The sequence below is a fragment of the Hypanus sabinus genome, chromosome 10, assembly GCF_030144855.1.
Source record: "Hypanus sabinus isolate sHypSab1 chromosome 10, sHypSab1.hap1, whole genome shotgun sequence".
NCBI lineage: Eukaryota > Metazoa > Chordata > Chondrichthyes > Myliobatiformes > Dasyatidae > Hypanus > Hypanus sabinus.
In genome coordinates, this window is record NC_082715.1 from 81,819,858 (window position 1) to 81,834,624 (window position 14,767).

At 40.4% G+C, this 14,767-nt stretch overlaps 1 protein-coding gene across 1 annotated transcript in view; it reads right to left on the reverse strand.

Annotated features, from left to right (window-relative positions):
* Window positions 1-14,767, reverse strand: part of zmp:0000000760 (mucin-19) — a 72,216-nt gene that overhangs the window by 31,916 nt on the left and 25,533 nt on the right. Inside the window, exons 7-14 of the mRNA XM_059983463.1 lie at window positions 10,557-10,610; window positions 10,422-10,475; window positions 10,259-10,312; window positions 10,131-10,184; window positions 2,004-2,057; window positions 1,865-1,918; window positions 1,725-1,778; window positions 66-137 (exon numbers count right to left, since the gene is read on the reverse strand). Of these exons, the coding sequence (XP_059839446.1) occupies window positions 66-137; window positions 1,725-1,778; window positions 1,865-1,918; window positions 2,004-2,057; window positions 10,131-10,184; window positions 10,259-10,312; window positions 10,422-10,475; window positions 10,557-10,610 (450 nt within the window). The remainder of the gene's footprint in view (window positions 1-65; window positions 138-1,724; window positions 1,779-1,864; window positions 1,919-2,003; window positions 2,058-10,130; window positions 10,185-10,258; window positions 10,313-10,421; window positions 10,476-10,556; window positions 10,611-14,767) is intronic.

The window sequence follows — 14,767 nt, forward strand, 5'->3', positions numbered from 1 at the left end:
CATATAAACTAATGAAATTTTGATGTGTAGAAAGAGCAATATTTGAAGATAGTTACAAAACAAACCTGATTTCCAGGATACCCAACAATTCCATGCCACCCTGGTATCCCTGCATGACCCTTATAGCCTTTTGGTCCCTATTGTATAAGAATAAAAGGTCATGTAAAAATTGGCATTTAATTTATGATTAAGCAAACAGACATTACAAGGATTAGCAAGTCAAGAGGTGTTTCTATGAATACGTTAAATGGCAAAACCCAATAAAAATTCTTTAGCTGCAGTTTTCTCAGTGCACGTAGCAGCCTGTTGGAAGGATTTACAGGAAAATGATATGGATAATATTGCTGTGTCCTTGACATTCCTGGTCTTTATGACACAAAAAATAGATTCACTGCTATAAAGGAGAGTTGTTATGACCACAGCACTTGGTACCGATAGTTTGGTTGGGGGTCAAGATGTTATAATTGTTGAAAATAGTCCTTTTGCTTCCAAAATTGGTATACCTAGTACTGCACTGAATATCGTTGTCAATGTTAATTTCCCAAGAAAGAAACTACCTGCGTAAGCATTGCTCCATGTTTTGTATAATTGTACATCAATATCAATATATGGTTGTGTGTAGGCTTCCAGAGACTAGCTGATACACCACCTTTGGTTTCTCAAGATTAGTGCTTTCAGAATTCAACCCATCAAACAAGGGTTATACACAAGCATGAAAAAGGATTTGAAAGCTCAAAGTTCAAAGTAAATTTATTAGAAAAGAATGTATATGTCACCATATACAACCCTGAGATTTATTTTCTTCCAGACATACACAGTATATGCAAGAAACACAGAAGAATCAATGAAAGGCCATATCTAATAGGCTACACAAACAATAGCACAAATAAACAAGATTTTATCATTCATAATACCAATTTACATTCCTGAGAAGAGCCTCTACAAAACTTGCAAAACTAATGGGTGCTTGAGTGAAAAATCTGTCAACAACATGTCTACACTCAGTGGCCACTTTATTAGGTATACATGTACACTGTTGTTCAGACCAAATGTAGAGGATGCATGACCCAAATGCAGAGCAGCAGAGATGATAATAAACTGAACTTTAATAATATACTGAAAAATAACAAGCCACAAAACAAGAGAGAACATACTAAACATGACAAGGCAACAAGGTAACTGAAGCCAAGGAACAACTGGTTGACACTGGCTGCTTTGCTGAGTAAATGAGGAAGATGGATGAGAGCTGGGTTTAAATAAGTTGCTGGTGATGAGATGGAAACAAATGGCAGGTGACCCCTGTCAGCTGGGTGGAGACTGGGATGAGTCTGCATGTGCAGGCCTGACAGCTTCCTTATATAGTTGGAATAATATTTGAAAAACAGAATGTAATTTGTTCTTCTAGATTCTGGATATTTCCTGGCTGTGCTGAAATAAACAATGCAGGGTTTGCTCTAATTGTCAACTGGAACTTGGGAAGAGTGATTAAAATCAATAATCATCTTCACTGCATTTCCTATGGATTGGAAGTAGTTTCTTCTGGTAATTCAGTTAGCTAGTAAATATTGAACAACGATTTCTTGCACCTTCTTCTATTGTGAGCTTTAAGTTTAAAATCACAATTGGAAGAGATCTTCTGACATCTGTAAACATTTAATATTAATAAAATAGAGCAGCTCAGAGAAAAAATTAGATCAGAATCTAAAGCCATGTTAATTACTTACAGGTTTTCCTTTTGGACCTTTGTGACCTCGAGGTCCCTGAAGTCCTTTCTCTCCCTTTAAAAATATAAAGAAGGATTACAGTCCTGTTGTTTGTAGCATTGACTGAATTATCCAAAATTATAAGGGAGCACTCCATTAACCTTGGGTCCAGTAATGCCTTTTAGTCCTTTCAGTCCCTGTGGTCCTTGATATGGCTAAAATAGAAATCAATGTATTAATATAGTTTACTGTTACAATCAAAATTCAGATATAAATTTGAATGTGCTTTACTTACTGTACCTCAATGCCTGGAGCTCCATCTCTTTCAGGTTGACCTGGATCTCCAGGAATTCCCTGTAAGAATTTTTTTTTAAAGTCTGTGCAAATACTATGGGATCGCACCAACATACTTTAAAGCCCAGTATCTCACTTTGTCCCATAAACTCCTGGAACACCCTGTACAGAGACTATAATATTGTTTTTTTTCATAATGGCATTGTACGTAAGCTCATGTTAGCATATGGAATTGTATGGCTGTGGATGTAGAAGCAAAAATATGCTTTTAGTTATAAATGGCTTCAGTTTTACTTATTGTAAATAATTTTATTTATTAATTTTGAGATACAGCATGGTAACAGGCCCTTCCAGCCCAACAAGTCCATGCCACCCGGTTATACCCATATGACCAATTGACCTACCAACCTGTACATCTTTGGTATGTAGGAGGAAATTGGAGTATCTGGAGGCAACCCACATGTTCACAAGAAGATCATATGAACTCCATACAGACAGCGGTGGAACTGAATTTGGGTTGCTATCAGTGTAACAGCTCACTGCTACACTACCCTACTGACCAATTACTTTTTAAAACATTTTTAAATGTTGCCAAATGTCAGATACAAATGAAAATATTAAAATCACAGCTACGGGTAAGGCTTTGGTATCTATCAAAACCTTTTGGTTGATTTGAAGATGGGGGTTTTACACCCCAGGTTCTGCCACTGCCCACACTGATCTGATTATAATATTCAAAGGGTCATGCTGTTGAAATAAGCATTTGTGATAGAACCCTAGACAATTAGTTTAAGGGCATCATTCAAAGAGTTGCTCAGTCTGAAAGAGAATAAACAGAAATAAGGAATAGCTCACAAACAAGAGAAAATCTGCAGATGCTGGAAATCCAAGTGGTACACACAAAATGCTGGAGGAACTTAGCAGGCCAGGCAGCATCTATGGAAAATAGTACAGTCGATGTTTCGGGCCGAAACCTTTTGGCAGAACTTCACCAGAAACACTTCGAAGGGTATCGGCCTGAAACCCTATTCAACCTATTCTCATAGGACATGTTCCCCAATCCAGACAACAGCCTTGTAAATCTCCTCTGCACCCTTTCTATAGTTTCCACATCCTTCCTGTAGTGAGGTGACCAGAACTGAGCACAGTACTCTGAGTGGGGTCTGACCAGGGTCCTGTAAAGCTGTAACATTGCCTTTCAGCTCTTAAACTTAGTCCCATAGTTGATGAAGGCCTTTGGACCTTATGTTTTCTGACACAGTCAACCTGCCCAGCAGCTTTGAGTGTCCTATGGACTCAGACCCCAAGATCCCTCTGATCCTCCACACTGCCAAGAGTCTTACCATTAATACTATATTATGCCATGATATTTGACCAACCAAAATGAACCACCTCACACTTACGAAGACTTAGCTGGCCTGCTGTGTTCCATCAGCATTTTGTGTATGTCGCCTCACACTTATCTGGGTTGAACTCCATCTGTCACCTCTCAGACCAGTTTTGCCTCCTATCGATGTCCTGCTGTAACCTCTGACTGCCCTCCACACTATCCACAACACCTCCAACCTTTGTGTCATCAGCAGTTTTATTAACCCATCCCTCCATTTTCTCATCCAGTTCATTTATAAACATCACAAAGAGAAGGGGTCCAGAACAGATCCCTGAGGCATTCCACTGGTCACCGACCTCCATGCAGAATATGACCTGTCTACAGCCACTCTTTGCCTTCTGTGGGCAGGCCAGTTCTGGATCCACAAAGAAATGTCCTCTTGGATCCCATGCCTCCTTACTTTCTCAATAAAACTTGAATGGGTACCTTATCAAATGCCTTGCTGAAATCCATATAGACTACATCTACTGCTCTATCTTCATCAATGTGTTTAATCACATCCTCAAAAAATTCAATCAGGCTCGTAATGCACGACCTGCTTTTGACAAAGCCATGCTGACTATTCCTAATCATATTCTACTTCTCCAAATGTTCATAAATCCTGCCTCTCAGGATCTTCTCCATCAACTTACCAACCACTGAAGTAAGACTCACTAGTCTATAATTTCCTGGGCTATCTCTACTCATTTTCTTGAATAAGGAAACAACATCTGTGGCCCTCCAATCCTCCGGAACTTCTTCCATCCCCATTGATGATACAAAGATCATTGCCAAAGGCTCAGCATTCTCCTCCCACGCCTCTCACAGTAGCCTGGGGTATATCTTATCTGGTCCTGGTGGCTTATCCATCTTGATGCTTTCCAAAAGCTCCAGCACATCCTGTTTCTTAATATCTACATGCTCAAGCTTTTAGTCTGTTGTAAGTCATCCATACAATCACCAAGCTCCTTTTCCATAGTGAATACTGAAGCAAAGTATTCACTAAGTAGCCCTGCTACCTCATCTGATTCCATACATACATTTCCACTGTCACACTTGATTGGACCTATTCTCTCATGTCTTATCCTCTTGCTTTTCACATACTTGTAGAATGCCTTGGGGTTTTCCTTAATCCTGCTTGCCAAGGCCCTCTCATGGCCCCTTCTGGCTCCCTTAATTTCATTCTTAAACTCCTTCCTACTAGCCTTATAATCTTCTAGATTCCTAGCATTACCTAGTTTTTTGAACCTTTTGTAAGCTTTTCTTTTATTCTTGACTAGATTTTCAACAGCCTTTGTACGCCATGGTTCCTGTACCCTGCCATCCTTTCCCTGTCTCATTGGAATGTATCTATGCAGAACATCATACAAATAACCCCTGAACATTTGTCACATTTCTGCTGTGCATTTCCCTGAGAACATCTGCTCCCATTTTATGCTTCCAAGTTCCTGCCTGATGGCTTCATATTTCCCCTTACTCCAATTAAACACTTTCCTAACTTGTCTGCTTGTGGTGAACTACATATACCTGTCTGGACACGCCCCCCCCCCCCCCCCCCCCACTGACTGCTCCTGCGTCTCCTCCCACAGACCCCGGTATAAAGGCGATTGGAGACACAGCTCCTTCCTCAGTCTCCAGGATGTTGTGTGGTGGTCGCTTGCTGCTTGTGCTTTCTTCCAGCCAATAAAAGCCTACCTTAACTCACATCTTTGAGAGTTATTGCTGGTGCATCACTGCTCCTATCCCTCTCCAATGCTATGGTAAAGGAGATAGAATTGTGATCACTATCTCCAAAATGCTCTCCCATTGAAACACCTAAAACCTGAGCAGGTTCATTTCCCAATACCAGATCAAGTACAACCTCTCGTCTTGTAGGCTTATCTACATATTGTGTCAGAAAACCTTCCTGAACACACCTAATAATCTCTACCCCATCTGAACCCCTTGATCTAGGAAGGTGCCAATTCATATTGGGGAAATTAAAATCTTCCATCACGACAACCCTGTTTTAACAGAGAAAAATATTCTATACTCTTCATTGTTCCTGACAAAATACATTACTTAACTTTGCAACTGTAAATGAGACCTCCTCACTCCTGTATTTAAGTCTTCTTGTTAGGAATGTTAACGAGGTATTTGCCTTCCTAGTTGCTTGTTACATCAATGTACTGGCTTCCAATGAATTATGCACAAGTACACCTTATGTCCCCTTGAGCATCAACTTTATCCAATCTGCTACCATTTATAAAGTACCTACTTCTCATTTTTGTGCACTAAAATGGATGATTTCACATTATCTCCTTGTATTCTATTGCCTTTTTATGTACCTAATGAAGCTCTTATATTCATTTTTTAAATTTCTCACTAGCTTATTCAAATATTATGTTTTGTCTATTAATTATAAGTTTCTTAATCCAAAGTTCAAAGTAAATTTATTATCAAAGTTGGTGATATGTATATATTAGGAGAGAAAAGATGAAATATTAAAGCAAGCTGACGAACAATATCAAAGTGAGTCAAAGTGACTCCTGATGAAGGGTTTCACCCCGAAACATCGTCACTACCTCCTCCCATAGATGCTCTCTGGCCTGCTGAGTTCTGCCAGCATTTTGTGTGGGTTTTTTTTTCAAAGTGAGTTAAAAAGCTTTTTCAAGTAAATAAAAAATAAGAGTTGAAAATGGATATAGGACCACTAGAAAATGAGTCCATAGGAATAATAATGGGGGACAAGGAGATGGCAGATGAACTAAGTGAGTATTTTGCATCAGCCTTCACTGTGGAAGACACTAGGAAGGTGCCCAGTGTTGAGGGTGTGAGGGAAGAGAAGTGAGTGCCGTTACTAGTACAAGGGAGAAGGTGCTCAAAAAGCTGAAAGACCTAAAGGTACATAAGTTACCCTGACCAGATGAACTGCTCCCTGAGGTTCTGAAGGAGGTAGTTGTAGAGACTGAGGAAACATTAGTAATGGTCTTTCAAGAATCATTGGACTCTGGCATGGTTGTGAAGGTCTAGAAAATAACAAATGTCTCTCTACTCTTTAGGAAAGGAGAGAGACAGCAGAAATGAAATTATAGACCAGTTAGCCTGGCCTCAGTGTTTGGAAATATGCTGGAGTCAATTGTAAAAGATGGAGTTCTAGAGTATTTGGTGAGACAGGAAAAGATTGGACAAAGTCAATATGGGAAAATCTTGCCTGATGAACTCTCTGAGAAGATGATAAGTAGTATAGATAAAGGGGATGCAGTGGTTGTTGTATATTTGGATGTTCAGAAGGCCTTTGACAAGGTGCCACAAATGAGACTGCTTATCAAATATTACAGGAAAGTTATTCACATGATTAGAGCATTGGCTGATTGGTAGAAGGCAGCATATGGGAATAAAAGGATCCTTTTCTGGTTGGCTGTCAGTCGAGTGGTGTTCTGCAGGGGTCGGTGTTGGGACTGCTTCTTTTTATGGTGTGTTTCAAACATTTAGATGATGTAATTGATGTCTTTTTTACCAAATTTGCAGATGGCATGAAGATTGGTGGAGGGGCAGGTAGTGTCGAGTAATCAGGAAGGCTGCAGAAGGACTTAGACAGATTAGGAGAATGGGCAAGAAAGTGACAAATGAAATATAATGTTGGAAAATGCGTGGTCATGCACTTTGGTAGTTGAAATAAATGTGCCGACTATTTTCTAAATGGGGAGATAATCCAAAACTCTGAAATACAAGGAGACTTGGGAGTCCTTGTGCAGAACACCCAGTAGATTAACTTGCAGGTAGAGTCAGTAGTGAGGAAGGCAAATGCAATGTTAGCATTCATTTCAAGAGGTCTAGATTATAAGTGCAAGGATCTGAAGCTGAGGCTTTATAAGGCACTAGTGAGGCCTCACCTTGAGAACTGTGAACAGTTTTAGGCTCCTTATTGAATAAAAGCTGCTGGCATTAGAGAGGGTTCAGGGGAGGTTCAAGAGGAGGATTCTGGGAAGGAATTATCATACAAGGAATGTTTGATGGCTCTAGGCCTATACTCACTGGAATTTAGAAGGATAAGTGGGATCTCACTGAAACCTTTCAAATGTTGAAAGGCCTAAATAGAGTAGATGTGGAAAGGATGTTTCCCAAGGTGAGTGAGTCTAGGACAAGGGAAAACAGCCTTGGGATAGAGGGGCATCCATGTAAAACAGAGATGCAGAGAAATTTCTTTAGTCATAGGGTGGTGAATTTGTGGAATTTATTACCACAGACAGCTATGGGGGTCGGGTCACTGGGTGTATTTAAGGTGGAGATTGATAGGTTCTTGATTGGCCATGGCATCAAGGGATATGGGAAGAAGGCTGGGGAGTGGGGCTGAGGAGGGAGAAAAAAGGATCAGCCATGATACAATGGTGGAGCAGACGATGGGCCAAATGGCCTAATTCCACTATGTCTTATGATCTTATGTCATCATATAGTGCCCTGAGATTGATTTCCTTGCAGCCATTTACAGAAAAACTACGAAGTCTGACAATCAATACGCAAAAGACAAACTGCAAATACAAAAAACCCCCCAAATAATAACAAATAAATAAATAAATAGATAATACTGAGAACATGAGTTGTAGAATCCTTGATAGTGAGTCCATAAGCTGTGGAATCAGTTTAGTGTTGAGGTGAGTGATCCTTCTTTCCTGAGTTCTATTACCCGACCTATCCTCAAACTTGCTGCTATGTCTGGCAACTTTGCAAGCCTCTTCCCTTGATTTAATGCTATCTTTGACCATGGATGAATTTCTTTAAGTTTGCCCTTTGCATCATTTGATTAAATGCTACCCATTCCCTATCCACTATCAAATCTTTTAATGTATTTTCCCAATCAGCACAGCCAACTTTTTCCCCACCTCTTTTTATTCATAGTTTCCTTTGTAAAAATTTAAGACCTTCATTTCAGACTGAACATTGTCACTTTTAACCCAGAATTAGAGGTCATGGGTAAAGGGTGAAAGGTGAAATATTTAAAGGGAATCTGAAGTGCAACTTCTTCACTTAAAGGGTGGTGACAGTGTGGAATGAGCTGGCAGAGGAAATTCAATTACAAAATCATCACAAAATTAATTTATATTGTGGTCACTCTTCCTTTTAGATACACTTACAGGAAGATTATCTATTAATTCTTTTTCACTGCACTAAACAAGATCTAAAATGGACTTTTTCTGAGCTGGTTCCTCAGCATGATAATAAAACATCTCATATACATTCCATGGTCCTCCCCCTTTTAACTGCTAAATTGATTTGTCCAGACTATATTTAGATTAAAATCCACATGATTACTATATGTGTTTCTAATTTCTGGTTTATATTCAACATTACATGTACTATTTGTTGGCTTTTAACTAACTCCTATCAATATTTTCTGTTCTTTGCTACTTCTGAGAAGACAGACAAGTATTGAATTGACTTTATTTCTTACATCCTTCACATACATGAGGATAAAAATCTTTACATTACATCTCCATCTAAATGTGCAATCATAATTTATAATAATTTTTAATAAATAGAACAGTCAAGGTAACATAGATTCAGATCATAACATAACATTCAGATCAGTGTGAGTTAATCAGTCTGATAGCCTGGTGGAAGGAGCTGTCTCAGAGCCTGTTGGTCCTGGCTTTTATGCTGCAATACTATTTCCCGGATGGTCGTGTGGTAAACCATGTATACCTGTCTGGACACACCCCTCTGTTGACTGCTCCTGTGGCTCCTCCCACAGACCCCTGTATAAAGGTGATTGGGGCACTGCTCCTCCCTCAGTCTCCGAGATGTCATGCTTCCTTTTGCTGCTAATAAAAGCCTATCGTTCACTTCCCGTCTCCAAGAGTTATTGATGGTGCAATCAGGTAGCACCTGGAATACATTGTGGTTGGTGTGACTTGGGTCCCCAATGATCCTACGGGGCCCTTTTCCACACCTGTTGTTGTAAATGTCCTGAATCATGGGAAGTTCACAACTACAGATGTGTTGGGCTGTCCACACCACTCTGCAGAATCCTGCAAATAAGGGAGTTACAGTTCCCATACCAGGCAGTGATGCAACCAGTCAGGGTACTCTCAATTGTGCTCCTAAAGAAAGTTCTTGGGATTTGGGGCCTCATTCCAGACTAAGTAGTTGACTTGTGTTGATTCTAATTTCACATCAGGATCTGCACACCAGGATCAATTCTGGTCTTGTTCCTTATCACTCGCATTACCCTGCTTCGTTTGGCTTCTGCCTGAACACCCAACCTTTGGTCACTTTGCAGCTTTGTCTCTAATGGCAATTACCTACAGGTAGAAACTCTCTAATTGGACATGTTTTGAATAGATCCAAATGGAGGTGAGACAGGCTCTGATAAGGTTGATTTGGGATAGAATCAAAGGTGTTAATTTCGAGCACATCATGACTGAGGAGTTCTTCAAAGCATTCTAAAGCAGCTGCATTTAACTCTGTGTTAATAATAGTAGTAATAGGCATCCGTTAGTCTCGTGAGACCATGGATTTGCACCTTGGAAGGTTTCCAGGGCGCAGGCCTGGGCAGGGTTGTATGGGAGACCAGCAGTTGCCCATGCTGCAAGCCTTCCCCTCTCCATGGCACCAATGTTGTCCAAGGGAAGGGCACTAGGACCCAAGCAGCTTGGCACTGGTGTTGTTGCAGAGCAATGTGTTGTTAAGTGCCTTGCTCAAGGACACAACACTGCCTCAGCTGAGGCTCGAACCAGTGACCTTCAGATCACTAGACCGCCTTATCCACTAGGCCACGCGCCAACACACTCTGTGTTAAATCCTATCTTTTCACCTTGTGGACTAGGTCCTGAAATACCCTGAAACAAGAATAACTGGTATGAATTTTGTTATATTTTGACACGAAAACCTCAAAACTCAGTTTCAAAATTACCTTAAATCCCATGGCCCCCTGCAATCCTTTATAATCTTTAGAGCTATCTAAACCCTAAAAAGAAGGGAAATCTATTTCTATGAAAATGGAGTAATTCCAGTATTGGCAATTATTTTGGAAACTAAAAAAATTACACAATGTAACAGTGTTTAAAATGACATACTCTTTGGCCTGGTCTTCCTTGTACTCCCTTGTTTCCTTTAATTCCAGCCATACCCTGAAACAAGGAAAAAACTAGATAAATCAACTATGTTAAACTGTCATAAGCACTGAATATTTAAAGTGATGAAAACCATACCCCGGGTCCAGTGACAATGACTCTCCCATTAGAACCATTGTCATCCCTTGCACCCTGTATCAAAACAATCACAGTTTAGACAGATAAAATGATAAGTTAATTGCTTTCAGATCTCTTGGTTACTAAAACACTCTTAGAGTTAGAGTTATTTTGCCCCAACTCCATGGGTTCACATATTTTATACTTAAACACACTGTTTCAGCAATGGTAAGTAGAGCTGCTGCCTCACAACTCTGACAACCTGGGTTCAATCCTGACCTTGGTACTGTCTGTGTGGAGTTTGCATGTTCTCTCTGTGATGGCATAGGTTTCCTACAGATGCTCTGGTTTCTTCTCTTATCTCAAAGATGTGCTGATTGGTAGGTTAATTGGCCACTGTAAATGGTCCCTAGTATGTAATGAGTGGTATAATCTGGAAGTGGCTGGTGGCAGTAAAGGGAGAATAAAGTGGATGTTTGCTTCATGGTCAGAAAGGATAGTGTGAATAGGGTCTGCTTCCATGTTGGTGACTCCTACAACTCTGCAGCAATGTTGTAATTGTTATAAACTTGCTATTTGATCCTACTGTGGGGATTTACATGGATTTTAAAAAAAAATCAGTATCCTCCTTTTACCACAGAGAAAGGGTCTATTTGTAACTTATAGTAATCTTTTCCTATATTGCTTTGGATTGTTGCCAGAAAATATCAATTTTCACAACATATGTCAGTGATTCTGATTCTGATTCGAACAGCAGTTTGGACACCATCATGACTGCTGCAGAAACTGGAAACAATGGCTCTCCCATCCTCTACAAAGATAATTACAGATGATCATTAAACAAAGCCCATATCCCATGACAACTGTTACTGAAAATTAAGAAACTTTTAGAAAAATATAGAAGCAACTGTACCATGGTTGCTGGAAAATTCACTGAACAATTACTGTATATAAAAATATAAGCAAGCATAGGAATGTTCATCTACAAGAAAAACAACAACTCTGCAACCCAATCCAAAAATGATGACTCTTAACAGAAATTTCTCCTGATCTTAGCTCTAAATGACATGTGTCTACCCTGAGGTTGTGGCCTCAGTTTCTTGACTCATCAACCATCCAGAACATCTTCTGTATTTGTATTTCTGAAATTTGTATGTTTCTTCAACATCTCTCCCCATTCATTATCTACACTATATAAAAGGTTTGAGTGAACTAATCTCTCCTCATACACTAGTCCTGCTTTCCCAGAATCAGTCTCCTAAATCTTAGTTGTTTTTTATCCACAACAAGAGCACCCTTTCTCAAGTAAGGAGACTAAAACCAGCTGCAGAACTCCTGATGTGGTCTCACCAAGGCCCTATACATTTACAACAAGACATTCTTGCTCCTGTAATAAAATCCTCCTGGGTTTGTGAATCCACTGGGGAAAGTGGAGGCCCAATGTTTCCTACTCCACTGGAGGCTGGAGGCCTGTCCTGGGTTAGACCATAAGATATAGAAACAGAATTGGGCCATTTGACCCATTGAGTCTGCTGTACCATACAATCATGGCTGATCCATCTTCCCCCTCCTCAGCCCCACTCCCCAGCATTCCCCTGCAACCTTTGATGCCATGTCCAATCAAGAACCTCTCAAGCTCTGCCTTAAATACACCCAGTGAACTGGCCTCCACAGCTGCCTGGTGTAATAAATTCCACAAATTTACCATCTTCTGGCTAAAGAAATTTCTCTGCACCTCTGTTTTAAATGGACGCCACTCTATCCTGAGTCTGTGCCCTCTTGACCTAGACTCCCTCACCATGGGAAACTTTCTTTCCATATCTATCATGTCTAGGCTTTTCAACATTCAGAAGGTTTCAATGAGATCCCCCTCATCCTTCTAAATTCCAGCAGGTACAGACCCAGAGCCATCAAATGTTCCTCATATGATAGCCCTTTCATTTCAGGAATCACCCTTGTGAACCTCCTCTGAACTCGCTCCAATGCCAGCACATCTTTTCTAAGATGAGGAGCCCAAAACTGTTCACAATACTCAAGCTGAGGCCTCACCAATGCCTTATAAAATGTTAGAATCACATCCCTGTTCTTGTATTCTAGAGCTCTTGAAATAAATGCTAACATTGTATTTGCCTTCCTCACCACTGACTCCACTTGCAAGTTATCCTTTAGGGTTTTCTGCACAAGGACTCCCAAGTGTCTTTGCATCTCAGATTTCTGTATTTTCTCCCCAGTTTGAAAATAGTCTGGACATGTATTTCTTCGACCAAAGTGCATGACAATGCATTTTCCAACATTGTATTTCATTTGCCACTATCTTGCCAATTGTCCTAATCTGTCCAAGTCCATCTGTAGTCTACTTGTTTTCTCAACACTACCTGACCCTTCCACCAATCTTCATATCATCCGCAAACTTGGCAACAAAGCCATCTATTCCATCATCAAAATCATAAAAAGATGAGGTTTCAAAAGTGACCCCTGCAGAACACCACCAATCACTGGCAACCAAGCAGAAAGAGATCCATTTATTCCCCACTCACTGCCTCCTACCAATCAGCCAATGTTCTAACCATGTCAGTAACTTTCCTGTAATACCATTGGCTCTTAACTTGGTAAGCAGACTCATGTGTGACACCTTGTCCAAAGGCCTTATGAAAGTTCAAACATACAATATCCACCCAATCCCCTTTATCCATCCTACTTGTAATTTCCTCTATGAATTCCAACAGATTTTCAGGCAAGATTTTCCCTTTAAGAAACCATGCTGACTTTGTCCTATCTTGTCCTGTGTCACCAAGTACTCCATAACCGCATCTTTACCAATTGACTCCAACATTTTCCCAACCACTGAGGCTAGACTAACTAGTTTATAATTTCCTTTCTGCCACCTTTCTCCTTTCTTAGAGTGGGGTGACACCTGCAATTTTCCAATACTCTGGCACCATGCCAGAGTCCAATGATTTTTGGAAGGTCATCACTAATGCCTCCACAATCTTTTTTGCTGTCTCTTTCAGAACTCTAGAGTGCAGATCATCTGGTCTGGGTGACTTACGTACCCTTAGGTCTTTCAGCTTTTTGAGCATCTTCTCCCTTGTAAAAGTAACTGCACTCACTTCTCTTCCCTCACACCCTTCAACACCAATCTCACCATCACCTGCCACCTTGTACCCCTTTCCCCTCCCCCATCTTCCTATTCTGTCTTCTTGCCCCTCCCTTTCCATTTCTGATGAAGCGTCTAGGCCCGAAACATCAATATGTTTATTTACCTTCATCGATGTCTGACTTGCTGAGTTCATTCAGGATTTTGTGTGTGTAGATCATAATTTCCTCTTGCACTTACAACAGAAGTCAATAACCTTACCTTCATCCATGTTAAATTGCACCTCCATTTGCCCAACTTGGCTCAGTCACACTGGAATCTACACCTTGCATCTCAGTCATTCCCTCACCTGTTGCAGTGTCATCTGTAGACTTGGAGATGTTACATTTAGCTCACTCACTCCAATCTGAACAGCTGACACTCTGAGGCACCCTACTACTACTACTGCGTGTCACCCAGAAAATGATATGTTTATTTATACTCTCTGCTTCCTGTCAACTAATACTCAATTCATGCCATTCTACAGTATGTTTAATCGCAAGTAGTTTAATTTGTCACACCAATCTAAGGGGAACCTTATCAAAAACTTCTGAAGATCTAAATATACCACACCTCCTGTGTCTCTTATTACATCTCTTGTAACAAATCCAGCTGATCTCTTAAATATGATTTCTCTTTCATAATGACATGCTTTGTCCAGATCCATTAATGCTTTCAAAGTGTTCTTTGTTGTATTCTTCATCTCAAGCACCTCCTAACTAATGTTGAGCTTGTTGGTTCCGCTTTTTTAAATAGTGGGGTAATATTTGTTTCCTTCTTGTCTGTGGGAAGTGGTCCAACATCTAAAGAACTTTGGAAGATTACCACCACTATAACCACAGTTTGCTTAGCCTCTTCCTTTGATACTCTGGGATCCAAATTATTTGGCCTCAGGGATCTGAAAGGCCATCTGGTGGTAGTCTGGGCTAGCAGCCAGACAGGAAGCAGCAACAGTTTAGTGATAGCACTGGGATCACCAGTGCCGTCACCACTGCTGTCATTCTGAAAGAAGACAGGCTATTCATGTTCTGCAGTTTCCTGAGGTTCCTTTGGGGAGCAGCTGAATAATCCTTGAATATTTGTATCCAGTCATCAT